The 16,479-nt window shown below is 41.8% G+C and overlaps 1 protein-coding gene across 1 annotated transcript in view; it reads right to left on the bottom strand.

Annotated features, from left to right (window-relative positions):
* Positions 1-15,265, bottom strand: part of LOC309569171 (uncharacterized protein) — a gene marked incomplete at both ends in the record, with an annotated part of 47,921 nt that extends 32,656 nt beyond the window's left edge. Inside the window, one exon of the mRNA XM_082274931.1 lies at positions 14,340-15,265. Within this exon, the coding sequence (XP_082131057.1) occupies positions 14,340-15,265 (926 nt within the window). The remainder of the gene's footprint in view (positions 1-14,339) is intronic.
* Between the last annotated feature and the right edge of the window lie 1,214 nt (positions 15,266-16,479).

Below are 16,479 nucleotides of genomic sequence, written 5' to 3'. Positions count from 1 at the left end.
TGTTAATAGTTTATTTTTATCAATTAACAAAATGGAAAGTAAATGAACAGAAGAGAAATCCATCTATTCTTCTAGGTACATTTGAACACAGTTTTTGAAGGAACTCGGCAAGTAGGTTGTTCCAAACATCTTGGAGAACTAATTACAGATCTTCTGTGGATTTCGGCTGCCTCAAATCCTTCCACTTTCAGGATTCCGAGTTCTTCTTTACACTGTAGATAGTGCAGAATAAATTTGGGGCCAACCACATGCCTCCCTGATTGCATGGCATGATGGATAAACATCTGCCTGTAAATCTTCAACTCCCAGTTCCTTTGTTTGCAGCGCTTTCTTATTTTTTTTCACTGTGTAGCATTCGGCGGACTTGCTGCCCATCGATCGCCACATGTCAGGTGAACTTTGCTGTAAGCATGAAGTGAAACATCATGGCCACAGCATGTAAACATCCCCGCCTGCTGCCTTTTGCAGCTTAAGGAGGTGGCGGTTGGTGGGAGGCAAAAACGCAGCTCAAGTCAAACCCAAGGCTAAACAAAGACTAACTGTTTAAATTAGTTTTAGCTATCACGTGCCTGACTGTTAGGTCATGGGACCCCTTAAACATACAGTGCCTTGCTAAAGTATTCGGCTCCCTTGAACTTTGCAACCTTTTGCCACATTTCAGGCTTCAAACATAAAGATATAAAACTGTAATTTTTTTGTGAAGAATCAACAACAAGTGGGACACAATCATGAAGTGGAATGAAATTTATTGGATATTTCAAACTTTGTTAACAAATAAAAAACTGAACAATTGGGCGTGCAAAATTATTCAGCCCCCTTTACTTTCAGTGCAGCAAACTCTCTCCAGAAGTTCAGTGAGGATCTCTGAATGATCCAATGTTGACCTAAATGACTAATGATGATAAATAGAATCCACCTGTGTGTAATCAAGTCTCCGTATAAATGCACCTGCACTGTGATAGTCTCAGAGGTCCGTTTAAAGCGCAGAGAGCATCATGAAGAGCAAGAAACACACCAGGCAGGTCCGAGATACTGTTGTGGAGAAGTTTAAAGCCGGATTTGGATACAAAAAGATTTCCCAAGCTTTAAACATCCCAAGGAGCACTGTGCAAGTGATAATATTGAAATGGAAAGAGTATCAGACCACTGCAAATCTACGAAGACCTGGCCGTCCCTCTAAACTTTCAGCTCATACAAGGAAAAGACTGATCAGAGATGCAGCCAAGAGGCCCATGATCACTCTGAATGAACTGCAGAGATCTACAGCTGAGGTGGGAGACTCTGTCTATAGGACAACAATCAGTCGTATACTGCACAAATCTGGCCTTTATGGAAGAGTGGCAAGAAGAAAGCCATTTATTAAAGATATCCATAAAAAGTGTAGTTAAAGTTTGCCACAAGCCACCTGGGAGACACTTCAAACATGTGGAAGAAAGGGCTCTGGTCAGATGAAACCAAAATCAAACTTTTTGGTAACAATGCAAAACGTTATGTTTGGCGTAAAAGCAACACAGCTCATCACCCTGAACCCACCATCCCCACTGTCAAACATGGTGGTGGCAGCATCATGGTTTGGGCCTGCTTTTCTTCAGCAGGGACAGGGAAGATGGTTAAAATTGATGGGAAGATGGATGGAGCCAAATACAGGACCATTCTGGAAGAAAACCTGATGGAGTCTGCAAAAGACCTGAGACTGGGACGGAGATTTGTCTTCCAACAAGACAATGATCCAAAACATAAAGCAAAATCTACAATGGAATGGTTCACAAATAAACATATCCAGGTGTTAGAATGGCCAAGTCAAAGTCCAGACCTGAATCCAATCGAGAATCTGTGGAAAGAACTGAAAACTGCTGTTCACAAACACTCTCCATCCAATCTCACTGAGCTCGAGCTGTTTTGCAAGGAGGAATGGGCAAAAATGTCAGTCTCTCGATGTGCAAAACTGATATAAACTGAGTCATATCCCAAGCGACTTACAGCTGTAATCGCAGCAAAAGGTGGCGCTACACAGTATTAACTTAAGGGGGCTGAATAATTTTGCACGTCCAATTTTTCAGTTTTGTATTTGTTAAAAAAGTTTGAAATATCCAATACATTTTGTTCCACTTCATGATTGTGTCCCACTTGTTGTTGATTCTTCACAAAAAATTACAGTTTTATATCTTTATGTTTGATGCCTGAAATGTGGCAAAATGTCGAAAAGTTCAAGGGGGCCGAATACTTTCGCAATGCACTGTATACAGTGACTTTTGACTTTTTTCCTATTTTGTTACATTACAGCCTTAAGTTCAATGTTTTGTTAATCTGACTTTTATGTGATGGATCAGAACACAATAGTCTAAAGCTGGATACACACTATCCAACTTTTGTGGTTAGATTTCCTTCAGATTTACCTTTTCTATGTAGTGCAAGGGCCTGCCAGATTGCATACAAATTGAAAGTGTTTAGGTTTGACCTCATATTATATGGTTTTGGCAAGTCTAAAGGAAAAAGTCTTCAGAAAATCTTATAGTGTGTATGGCACATAAGTTGGTGAAGTGAAATGAGAAAAATATATACATAAAACTATTTTTTAGAAACAGAAAATTGGCATGCACATATGTATTCACCCCCTTTGTTATGAAGCCCATAAAAAGCTCTGGTGCAACCAATTACCTTCAGAAGTCACATAATTAGTGAAATGATGTCCACCTGTGTGCAATCTAAGTGTCACATGAGCTGTCATTACATACACACACCTTTTTTGAAAGGCCCCAGAGGCTGCAACACCTAAGCAAGAGGCACCACTAACCAAACACGGTCATGAAGACCAAGGAATTCTCCAAACAAGTTAGGGACAATGTTGTTGAGAAGTACAAGTCAGAGTTAGGTTATGAAAAAATATCCAAATCTTTAATGATCCCCAGGAGCACCATCAAATCTATCATAACCAAATGGAAAGAACATTTCACAGCAGCAAACCTGCCAAGAGACGGCTGCCCACCAAAACTCACGGACCGGGCAAGGAGGGCATTAATCAGAGAGGCAGCACAGAGACCTAAGGTAACCCTGGAGGAGCTGCAGAGTTCCACAGCAGAGACTTAAGTATCTGTACATAGGACGGCAATAAGCCGTACGCTCCATAGAGTTGGGCTTTATGGCAGAGTGGCCAGAAGAAAGCCATTACTTTCAGCAAAAAACAAAATGGCACGTTTTGAGTTTGCGAAAAGGCATGTGGGAGACTCCCAAAATGTATGGAGGAAGGTGCTCTGGTCTGATGAGACTAAAATTTAACTTTTCGGCCATCAAAGAAAACGTTTTGTCTGGCCCAAACCCAACACATCACCCAAAGAACAGCATCCCCACAGTGAAACATGGTGGTGGCAGCATCATGCTGTGTGGATGTTTTTCAGCAGCTGGGACTGGGAAACTGGTCAGAGTTGAGGGAAAGATGGATGGTGCCAAATACAGGGATATTCTTGAACAAAACCTGTACCACTCTGTGTGTGATTTGAGCCTAGGACGGAGGTTCACCTTCCAGCAGGACAATCACTCCAAACACACTTCTAAAGCAACACTTGAGTGGTTTAAGGGGAAACATGTAAATGTGTTTGAATGGCCTAGTCAAAGCCCAGACATCAATCCAATAGAAAATCTATGGTCAGACTTTTTTGCTGTTCACAAGCTTTTCACAAGCTCAAACCATCCAACTTGAAGTAGCTGGAGCAGTTTTCAAGGAGGGATGGGCACAAATCCCAGTGGTAAGATGTGGCAAGCTCATAGAGACTTATCCAAAGCGACTTGGAGCTGTGATTGCCGCAAAAGGTGGCTCTACAAAGTATTGACTTTAGAGGGGTGAATAGTTATGCACATTGACTTGTTCTGTTATTTTGTCCTATTTGTTGTTTGCTTCACAATGAAAAAAAAACATCTTTAAAGTTGTGGCCATGTTCTGTAAATTAAATGATGCAAGTCCTCAAACAATCCATGTTAATTCCAGGTTGTGAGGCAACAAAACATGAAAAATGCCAAGGGGGATGCATTCTTTTGCAAGGCACTGTATATAACATTTTGTTTAAGTCTGAAGATAAAAAAAAATAAAAAATCCATGTCTCAAGGATCTCCACTCTGATCTGTCTCAGCACCTCCCCTGTTCATTCTTCAACTCTTTTTAGAGTAGTAGCAGTAGTACCTTCCACCATCTACTCATCTCTTACGTGTTTTTATGCATTACGGAGTTATTGCATTGACAGTGTATATTTTTCAGGAAGAATTTTTCTGAACTTTAAGGCATAACATATTTGAAAATAAAAAGTCAATGGACCTAAAATGGTCCCACAAGTAACATGTTTTAGGACATCCAAAGATCGAAAAGCAAAGTTTTCCATTCATAATAGTAGTATATTTAATTGGTTCATAGATCGTATTGTGCTTATCATGAGCTGTCACAGCCAATATGCTCTGTGGGCTCCATTCATGTATTCAAGCTGTATATACTGCTTTAAGAACTGCGGTAAAATACCTCTTAGCATTTTTCAAAAATGTTTTTTGCAATTCATGGAAAAACGCTTCTAAAACACTGCATGTGTTATTTCATCAAAATTTGCCATTTTTATCTCATGAAAGTGTTTGGTATCTTATCTCTGATGTGATATCCAGTGGGATGGATAGAGTGGAGAGAGATTAGAACACCTGTCAGTTTTTATTGTTGTCTGTGTCCCCATTATGGAGATTCACCCTCTCTATGTTACTGTTTCTCCTTATCACTGTAAGTGAAAGGAAAAGAATATCCCACATTTTGAGTTGACATCGAACAATTGTAGTGGGGAAATCTCGCTAATGGGACACAGATGGGGAAAAAAAAACTGGCAGGGGTTATAAACCTCCATTACTCTATCAAAAATAAAAATAACATTTTGTCTTTAGGTTCACCATTGTAAAAAAAATAATAAATGCACATATTTTTGCTAGTAAAAAAATGTTAATTTATTATTTTTATTACTAGGAGCCTGCAATGCATTGCATTTGCAATCAGCTGATTGCAGGTGCAATGCAGGACTGTCTGTGTAAGCTGTCTGCTTGTACCTCGTACGAGTAGGCAGTTACACACTGACTGACAGGAAGACTCAATGAACTACCTAGAGCGCCCAACGGTACCTTGGCAGTTCAACCAGGGCTACAGGCCAACAGCCACAAAGCCGCATTGGTTACTATTAGGGATGAGCTTCGAGTTCGAGTCGAAGGTAAGTTCGACTCGAACATCGCTAATTCGATCGTTCGTTGAATGATGAGCAAATGTGCTTCTTTGCGGGAAATTCGAGCGGCGCGTGCAGCGCGTTATGTGATTGGCCAAAGCATGCACCCTGACCTCATACTTTGGCCAATCAAATGGGCTAAAGGCAGGCTGCCAACCATGGCTCAGGGGCCAAGTACACGCCCCAGCTGCAGCATGTAGTGTCATTGTGTGGGCGTTCAGACAGGGACAAGCGCATGATTCAGGCAGGGAGAGAGTAGTTTTTTTTTTAGTCAGACAGTGCAGAGAGACATTGCTAGCAGTGTAGGGAGAGATTGATTTCATATCAGACAGTATATTGCCAGTGAGTGATTAGCAGTGTAGGGAGGGCCAAGGTTCCTGTGTGAGGTAGGGAGAGCTGTCTTTCTTTACATCAGATACCAATCACAGTATTGTTCATCGGTCAGTTTCTGCAACATTATATAATATTCACAGACCTATAGGAATAGAGATCACTTCAGATATCAGCCAGAGTAACCATTGCTCAGTTTGTGATCTTTCTATAGGGATCACAGACCTCTAGGAATAGAGATCACTTCAGATATCAGCCACAGTAACCTTTGCTCAGTTTTGGAACTTTCTAAAGGGATTACAGACCATCCATCTATAGGATTATAGATTACATCAGATATCAGTGAGAGTATTGATAATCGGTCACTTGTGTACATCTATAATCACCACAGCTCATCTATAGGGCTATCAATTACATCATATCAGGTCATTGAGTATCTATTGGTCAGTTGCGTATACCCTATATTGATCCGTATCAACATCATGTCTGAAAGGCCGACAAAGAGAGGCTGAGACTCACAGGCCACGAAAAGAGGGCAAGCAGCCTCTGTGTCCATTGTGAAAAGTGGTGGTCACAGTCGACATAGTGCATCCTCTGCAGGCGAGGCCCGCCCGCCCTTTATTTCCAGTGCTGCCCGTGCTATTCATCCACAACATGTGGAAGAGTTGGTGGAGTGGATCAATAAGCCATCCTCATCCTCCTCTTCCTCTGACACCCACACTCCCAGTAGTTTGCCTTCCACCGCAGCTGCCAAAGTGGCCCGTTTCACAGGCTCCTTCTCCACAGCTACTCCTTCAGTTGCCCCACCATCATGCACAGAGGAGTCACCTGAACTATTTGATCATAGTGTCAGTGGCATGCTCCTGGAGGATGCGCAGCAATTTGAAAGCTGTGATGTTGGTTCCTAGGTTGATGAAGGGAATAACGTAAGCCTAGAGAGAGGGGGTGACAATGACAGACAAGAAACCAGCAGTCATGTTGCCACAGCTGAAGCATATTGCCAAGTTTGCTCCAGTGATGAGGAGGGAGGGGATGATGAGGTCACTGACTGTACTGGGTGCCTGACAGGATAGAGGAGAAGAAGGAGGGGGAGGATGAGGAGGATGCACTCCAGGGGCCGCCATAGCAGTAGCCAACCTATTGCGTCACTTTTTTCAGCATCTGTGCAGTAGACCACAGCTTTGCTGTTTGAAACATCTGTCTAAAGCGGATCAAGCGTGGCCAGCACACCAGCCACTTGGGCACCACAAGGCATATGACGACCTGCCATGCAGTCCATTGGCAACAGCACCTGAAAGAGGCACCATATCAAAACAAGTATACATCACCTTGCTCCTCATTTATGATCTCTAACGCTACTATACTTCATGCCTTCTCAAATACCAGCATTGAGAGGGATGATGGTATAGCAATGAGTGCCACAGAGACTTGCACCCAATCTGCTAGCAGCAGGCAAATTTCACTACCCCAGTATTTGAACCGTAGAAAGAAACACAGTCCCAGCCATCCACATGCTCAGCGTCCTAATGCTAGCTTGGCCAAATTGCTAACATTACAGTTGCTGCCTTTTCAGCTTCTAGACGTGGCTCCCTTTTGTGAATTTGTGGAATGTGCTGCACCACAGTGGCAGGTCCCAAAAAGGCATTTCTTTTCGCGTAAGGCCATTCCTGCTCTCTACTGTCATGTGGAAGGTTGTGTTTTGGCCTTGTTAGAAAAAAGGGGCAGCAGGAAGGTGCACATTACTGTTGACTCTTGGTCCAGCAGGCATGGACAGGGACGTTACATTTCTTTCACGGCGCACTGGGTAACTCTGCTGGCAGCTGGGAAGGATGCAGGACAGGGTTCAGTGTTGCAGCTTGTTTTGCCACCACGCCTCCAAAAAGCTGGTGCTGGTTCTGCCACATCTGGCTACTCCACTACCTTCTCCTCTTCCTCCATGTCCTCTTCTGCTCAAATCTCCTCTGCAGCAGCAGTGCTCCCTAAGCGTTCAATGGGCTACGCAAGCAGTCAGGCTAAAATATGCCATGCTGTGCTTCTGTTGGCCTGTTTAAGAGATAGGAGTCACACCGGCACAGAGATTCTGTCAGCTCTGCAGGGGCAGGCTCAGAGATGGTTGACGTCATGACAGCTTGAGCCAGGAATGGTTGTATGCGACAATGGCACCAACCTTCTCTCCGCCCTCCAACAGGGACACTTGACACATGTTCCATGCTTGGCATATGTTCTGGATCTTGTGGTGCAGCGTTTCTTGACAAGATACCCGGGCTTCCAAGATCTTCTGAGGCAGGCCAGAAAAGTCTGTGGCCATTTACGCCGTTCGTTCAATGCCAGTGCTCGCTCATCTGTTATTCAAGGGGAATTCAACCTGCCCACCAACATTTGTGACATGCCCACCAGGTGGAACTCTACATTGGCAATGCTCCAGCGGCTTCACGTGCAGCAGAAGGCCATCAATGAGTACCTGTGTGAGTATAGGGTCATGGGAGCTTGGCTTTTTTTCGCCAGTGGCTTTTGATTAAGGACGCATGCATCGTCCTGTCACCATTTGAGGAGGCCACAAGGATGGTGAGCCGGGACCATGCATGCATCAGTGACACTATCCCGCTAGTCTACATGCTGGAGCACACGCTGTGTGGAATCATGGACAGGGCACTTGAGGAAGAACAGCGGCAGGAAGAGGAGGACTTCCTTTCCTAACAAGGCCCCCTTTATGCAGATATCATTCCTGCAGGGCCACAAAACACACAGGAGAAAGAGGAGGATGAGGATGAGGATTTCAGAAGCATGGATGTAGAGGAAGAGGATACTGCAGTCTTCGAGGAATGGTTTCATTTCCCCAGAAACCCCAGGAGTTGTATGTGGTTGGGTAGAGGTTGCTCCTGCTGACAATGTCATCCTTAGTTACCCAGAGGACTCAGAAGTTCATGCCTCCTCCTACTTAAATTGCATGGGCTTCCTGATTCTGCAAAGCCTGCGAAAGGACCCAAGGATTCGTGAGATGATAGGGATAATTAGAGGGGGATAATTACTGGTTGGCAACCCTTCTTGATCCACGTTACAAGGGGAAAGTTGCAGAGCTCATTCTGCCTTCGCAGAGGGAGCAGATGATCAAACATTTTGAGGAAGCCTTGAAAAAAAATTGTGTACCGCCTTTCCAGACACTGGGAGGTCAACATTCTCCAGACATGTTTCTGAGACATCGTTCAGACAAAGGAGGAAAGGTGGAGAAGGCGGCCGGCTGACTGATACCTTTAAACAGTTCTTTTGTCCTCAGCAGCATCCAGGGCTCTTAGGTTTAAGCAACCATCGCCAGCGTCTCCATCATATGGTGCATGATTATCTAGGCGCAAGAGCAGACTTGGAGACCTTTCCAGCTGCGCATCCACTGACTTACTGGGTCTTGAGGATGGACCACTGGCCAGAACTTGCTCAATATGCAATGGAGCTACTGGCCTGTCCTGCTTCCAGCGTGCTTTCCGAAAGGACATTCAGTACTGCTGGAGGTTTTGTGACGGACAAAAGAGTGCGTCTGTCCACAGATTCTTTTGACCAGCTGACTTTTATCAAAATGAACCGATCCTGGATCAACAAGAGCTATCAGGCCCCTGATGCTGATGTAACTGATTGAATTTGCTAGGGGTCTGCCATCCCTTGAAGACTGCATATGCTGCCTTTCCTATTCCTCTACCTTTATTCTGCTAGCTTCCAACAATGTTTTTGGTTTAGGTCACTACCCAAGGCCTAATTTTTCTGCACTTTTATGACAGGTGCATACAATTGAAATGTCGTATGTCATTTTTAAAAGCAGGCCCTGTCCCTGTACCCTGAGGGGTTACGGTGTTCAGGCACCACCAACACCAAAGGGCCAATTTTTGGCAAATGTGTAGCACATGCGATTTCAAATTTGCATGGAATTCTTACCAGCAGGTCCCGTTCCTGCACCCAGCAAGAGTAACTGTGAGGCCTTGGTTACAGTGTTCAGGCACCACCTACCATAAAGGCCCAATTTTTGGCACTTGTATAGTACATGTGATTTCAAATTTGCATGGAATTCTTACCAGCAGGTCCGTTCCTGCACCCAGCAAGAGTAACTGGGAGGGGTGTTCAGGCACCAGCAACACCAAAGGCCCAGTTTTTGGCACCTGTATGACAAGTACATACGATTTCAAATTTGTATGGATTTTTTAGCAGCAGGGCTTGTTCCTGCACCCAGCTAAAGTAATTGCGAGGGGTTATGGTGTTCAGGCACCGTCAACAACCAAGGCTCAATTTTTCTGCACCTGTATGACAAGTAAATGTGATTTTAAATTTGTATGTATATTTGTATATGACATTTATGCTTTAGAAATGTCAGTATAGCTGCAGCAGGCTACATACATCGTAGAGATGCACTACTTTACAGGCACATTCAGGGGTCCTCCCAGGCACGATATTTGAAGGAATTTTTCATTTTTTTAGTTTCACTTTAAGCCTCATTAAAATCAGTAAATCAGTGCTCCTTTAAAAATGATCGTTTTTTAAAAACTTTTTTTTCATTGCTACATGTTCACCAGGTCAGTACCCACTTTTTGGGGCAATAACTTACATTTAAGCCTTCAAAATGAGGCCCATTGATTTTGGTGGTTCGAGTCACATAGACTTCAATGGGGTCTGTTTGTTTGAACAAACTTTTCCTCTGTTTGCGGTGTTCTGGTCCGAAACGGGGGGGGGGGGGGGGTGTTTGGCTCATCATTAATAATGATAGGGGTATCTACCTGCAATATGAGGCTATTGAGAAAGAGGTGCATTACCTCAATTTTCTTTGACTTCTACCTTTTTTAAGGAGACAGATAGAAACAGCTCTATAGATACTTATAGCTGCCACCATCCGTCTTGGCTCAAGTTTGTGCCCAAAAGTCAGTTTTTCAGATTGCGGAGAAACCGTACTCACTATAATGACTTCCTTAATGAGTCAGAGATCCTAAAATCATGATTTCACAAAAAGGGTTATGATCCACGGGAGGTTGACTGAGCCTTGATGGATGCGGGCCGCAGTGATCGCGAGGAACTATTGGTCCCCAAGAACAGGGGAACTAATAGAAATTTTGAATTCTCTTTTCTCACTACATATTCTAGTAAGCATTTTGCGGTAAAGAGACTATTGCGCAAACACTGGAAAGTGTTGCGCAATGATGTTATCTTGGGGCCACAGCTTCCTGGTAACCCTGTGGTTTTTCATAAGGGAGTACCCCCTTTGAGGCTGCAGGTTGCCCTAAATGTGGTTAATCCACCACGAAAACCTTCATTCTTTTTCCAGAATTTGGTTGGATTTTTCCATGTCAGAAATGCCCTATTTGTGTGTTGAGTGCACATCGCCCAAGGAAGGTCACCTCTTTTGAGTCCTTTTCTACACATGAAAATGTTGCTATTAAGCAATTTATTACATGTACGACCAAGTATGTAGTATACGTTATCTGTTGCCCTTGTGGCTTGCAATACATTGGTCGTACCAAGCAGATGCTGGTGACAAGACTCAATGAGCATGTTGCCAACATCCTTAAGGGCTTTCCTGGCCATAGTCTCTCTAAACACTATGCCCTTTGCCACATTAGGGAACCAAAGGGAGCGGTGTTCATTGGGATTGAACATTTTGTGGCAAATTGGCATGGGAATAATATGGTCAGAGAGATTTCAAAGCTAGAGGCACAGTGGATTTATAAGGCCAGGACATATGCTCCACATGGTTTGAATGTGGAGTGGGATGTCAATGCCTTTATAGCCAATAGTTAATTGTCTCTGATTTTCTATATTTTTGTATCCTCATTTTTATTTGTATTTTATGTGGATTTTGAGGTAAACCTTTTTATTTGCACATATGTTATATTAATTGATGTCAGTGATGTTTATGGATTTGTTTTTGTGTCACAATTTCTTTTAATGTTTGTGCATGTGTTTCCGTTTTTGTCCACGAGATGGAGCTGTAATATTTATTTGTATCCCTTAAAGTAGTATTTGATTTATTTCAGTGCAAAAATAATTAACCTTGGATTCTTGTGGGAAACACTCTTGTTTTTCCTGTAGTATTCCTTATTTTTTAATTTTTTCCCCATTGGTTTGATTGCTGAGGCTGAGCGCTGTGTCTTCCTTCCGGTCTGATAGCTGATTATATCCGCCGGATGTTGCACCCTTTGGCTAATTGAGCAGCTCACTTCCACCACTGTATTTAAGTAGGTGTTAGGTAAAGTTCTCCACTTCAGACTCCCCTTCAGACCTTTATGTACAGGAAAACGCCGGCACTAAAAAATACACTGGCCCCAGGGGTGATAAATGCCCCTAAACCTAACAAAGGCATGAACCTTCTCTCTTCAATTACAGTTTTTCTACGTGTGGGAAATGTAAACCATATAAGACCTCTAAATGTAATGTTAGAAAGGAAAAAAAGTTTTTTGCTACAGCCACTGGTAAATCATATAATATCAGATAATTTATCATGTGCTCCACCAAGGGAGTGCAATTGTGGCATCCAATATGTGGGATGCACCTCCAGGAAACTACAAGTGAGGGTGAAGGAGCATGTGGCCAATATTAATATAGGTAAAAATGAATACAGTGTTCCGCAATGGTACATAATAAAGATCCCTCCAGGATAAGAGATTAGTAAGTCAGTTGTGGTCGTGTTTTAAGAGATATGGTGGCAGATGTATTTTGAGTGTATCATTTTTTTATAAAATGGTACTATTGCTTTTTTAGTTGAATGTGAATTTAGTATGGAAAGTACAGCTATTGTTTTATTTTAGTATTTATTTTTAATTGCGGTAGATGTTTTGAGATCCCTGGGAGTGTGTACATCTGGGTGACCAAGCTGGAAGTAGAGAGATTTCATATTAATAGGGATGTTATTGTAAAAAAAAAAAAAAAATAGCAGAGTATATGAAGTAGATAGAATCAAGGGGAATACAGCTGGGATCATGTTAAGTGGTCATTTGTTCTATGACAGATTGTGTCCTGGTCCGTTATAGTTATCCCTTTTTTCCTAAATGTAATAGGAGATTGGGCGGAAGTGGGTCGGGCATTAGAGTTCCAGGGATGGGCGGAAGACAGCTGATTCAGCATTTGAACAGCGTTCCACACGTCATTTCCGGTAACATTTCCGGCTACTTCTTTCCTACACGATCAGCCGAGACGTCATTACTGGCTGACAGGGAGAGGGCGGAAATGCCCATAGTATACATGCAGAGGGAAGAACAAAGATGCGGTGACTCAAGTGCATGTAGTGACATGATTCAATCCCCATCCCCCAGGTATGGCACCCAGATGTTCATTCTTACAGGTTAAAGAGTGACTATATGACAAGGCTATATAATGGATGTATCATTAATGGCTCCCTACTTGCTGAAGAAGCCCAGCAGATGGTGTAACACGTACAGGTGGGAAGAGTCATTATTCTGGATGTCTGATTCTTTGTATCAGCTTCATGAGCTATAGATATGCATGTTTTTTATGTATGGCTGTGAGTATTTTTAATTCCTGTGATACATTTTAATAAATAATAGAAGCAGAGAGCACTATTGTTTTCTTTTAGTATTTTTTATGACCACACATGAACAAGTGAGACCCTGAGAGGAGGTCAACTTAAAGATTCCTTGTGGAGAAACATTGTTGTGGCACCCTAAGATATATCTCAATCAGTGATGGTGACTTTGTTGTGGGGTCAGTATCCGGAGGCTGCATACTTAAGACTGAGATCTTAAGAGGAGGTCAACTCTCAGATACCCTGTGAAAGACTCCCCCTGAGGCTTCTTGTGGGATATCTTAACAGGCAATAGCGACCCTGTAGTGGGGTCATCATCTGGAGGTGAGCAGGCATTTCAGCTGAGGGTGGTGGTCACCAAAGTCACTGGATTATTATTTCTTTGACCTGTCACTTGAAGCTACTTAGTGGTGGATTATATATACTGAGATTTTCAGTTATGTTTATTATGGATTGTATAGTTTACCCAATATAATTCCTCTACACTAATTATGTTATATGGTGTTTAAATACCGTTAGGAATGGTTTCATTTCAGTCGGCAGCTGGCAATGTGCATCATGGCTGCTGGCAGTTCCCAAGAGCCAGTTCCTACGGTTAAGGCACAACTGCAGATATTAGGATTATCTCCTTCAAGCGCAGAATTTAAAATTTGCTCTTTTTAGAAAAATGTATGGGTATGATGGAGACAGTTTGGAACAGAGGATCAGGGATGTTGCCTCCCCTGATAGAAATAGGTTATTAGAAGGAGCAGATAGAGCTAATAGACAAGATATGCCTTTGGTTGGTTCTTAGTGACCTCCTATTTAACACAACATTATGCTTTAAAAAAAACAAAAAAAAACACTGGACAATTTTAAAAAGTGATGGAATATTAGGTCCAAGCTAATAGCACAAGAACACGTGTGTATACAGACTTTTGTATTATTTGATTTTGTCACTTTATTTGGGTTATTATTAAAAAATGTTGGGCTTGTCGAATTTAGGTCACTGTTTTTGTAGATTGTTTTATTTTATTTTTATTTTTATGTTGATAGTGCTGTTATATGATAGAATTGTACAAGTTCTTAAGGCATAATGTTAGGGCTGTGAAGCTGATCACACAATTAAAGTTATTCATATTATTGGTCATAAAAGTAGAGTTTTAATTCTTGAACTGTAGAATGTCAACACAGTGCACTCTGCTGTAGAATCAAAGCATTATAAACATACTGCACTCTCTCAATACTAAATATTTTAATCAAAATGATCTGGTTAAAAATACATTATGCTGTGCTTTGTCTTCCACACCACTCCTATTATATCTTTGTTTCTAACACTATAAATTATGGGATTTAACATAGGAGTCACTACTGTATACAAGATAGAGACCACACGGTCACGATCTGGGAAGTAACTGGACTGAGGACGCAGATACATAAATATGATGGTTCCGTAGTAAAGAGTGACAACAGTGAGATGGGAAGTGCATGTAGAAAAAGCTTTATGGCGTCCACTGGTACGATGGATATTGATGATGGCGGAGAGAATGCGAATGTAGGACAACAAAGTGAGCATAAATGAGCAAAGAGCAATTAAGCCACCAGATATATACACCACAACTTCATTAAACCAAGTGTCTTTGCAGGAGAGCCGGAACAATGGTGGCATCTCACAAAAAAAGTGGTTGATCTCATTGGATTTGCAATATGGTAGCTGGAATGTAAAAACTGCATGGATCACAGAGTTTAAAAAACTCACAACCCAACATCCAGCTGCCAGATAAAAGCACAGTGTTTGATTCATTATAGTGGTGTATTTTAAGGGTTTACAAATAGCAGTGTACCTATCATAGGCCATTACAGCTAAAATCAAACACTCTGTAGCTCCTAGAGCAAGATGGAAATACATCTGGGCTGCACATCCCAGCAAGGAAATAGTTTTATCATGAGATAAGGTATTGCTAAGAATTTTGGGAACTATGGTTGTCGAGAAGCAAATGTCAATGACTGCAAGGTTACTTAGGAAAAAGTACATGGGATTCTGAAGTCGGAAATTAAGTCTCACAGCAATGATCACGAGAAGGTTTCCTGATAATGTCACCATATACATCAGGAGAAAGAGCAAGAAGAAGGCAATCTGCAACCTGGGGATGCTGGAAAGACCAAGCAAGGTGAATCTACTTGCTGTTGTTTGGTTACAGTTTTCCATCTCCTCTCAATTATCTTGGGGACACATTAGAGTATGGATCAAGACTTTAAAAAATGTAATTAATTTTTTTCACTATCTGTTTCAATGTTGGCACATACAGGCTTTTCAAGGAACTTCTGTAAAGAAAAATAAAAAACTCCCTTTTTATTCATTAAAGTTATTAAAGGGTATATAAACCCTAACCATGAAAATCTACCTTTTAGTCTGGTACAGTGCCTTGCGAAAGTATTCGGCCCCCTTGAACTTTTCGACCTTTTGCCACATTTCAGGCTTTAAACATAAAGATATAAAACTGTAATTTTTTGTGAAGAATCAACAACAAGTGGGACACAATCATGAAGTGGAATGACATTTATTGGATATTTCAAACTTTGTTAACAAATAAAAAACTGAAAAATTGGGCGTGCAAAATTATTCAGCCCCTTTACTTTCAGTGCAGCAAACTCTCTCCAGAAGTTCAGTGAGGATCTCTGAATGATCCAATGTTGACCTAAATGACTAATGATGATAAATAGAATCCACCTGTGTGTAATCAAGTCTCTGTATAAATGCACCTGCATTGTGATAGTCTCAGAGGTCTGTTTAATGCGCAGAGAGCATCATGAAGAACCAGACCTGGACAACAAGTCCAGACCTGAATCCAATCGAGAATCTGTGGAAAGAACTGAAAACTGCTGTTCACAAACGCTCTCCATCCAAGTTCACTGAGCTTGAGCTGTTTTGCAAGGAGGAATGGGCAAAACTTTCAGTCTCTCGATGTGCAAAACTGATAGAGACATACCCCAAGTGACTTACAGCTGTAATCGCAGCAAAAGGTGGCGCTACAAAGTATTAACTTAAGGGGGCTGAATAATTTTGCACGCCCAATTTTTCAGTTTTTTATTTGTTAAAAAAGTTTGAAATATCCAATAAATTTCATTCCACTTCATGATTGTGTCCCACTTGTTGTTGATTCTTCACAAAAAATTACAGTTTTATATCTTTATGTTTGAAGCCTGAAATGTGGCAAAAGGTCGAAAAGTTCAAGGGGGCCGAATACTTTTGCAAGGCACTGTAAATATACTGTTCAAAGCAATTTTTTATATCTGTTTAACAAGTGCCAAAAAATACCTGTTGCTTAAGTCAGAAATTCATAGTTGTCTTATGTCCTGTGGACATTTCCTGTTTAATCAAGGATTCTAGGTTTGCTGGTTCTTCTACTGGAATACAAAATA

Source organism: Pelophylax lessonae, assembly GCF_965119305.1.
Source record: "Pelophylax lessonae genome assembly, chromosome: 13".
NCBI classification, from domain to species: domain Eukaryota; kingdom Metazoa; phylum Chordata; class Amphibia; order Anura; family Ranidae; genus Pelophylax; species Pelophylax lessonae.
This window is presented reverse-complemented; position numbering and strand designations above follow the sequence as displayed.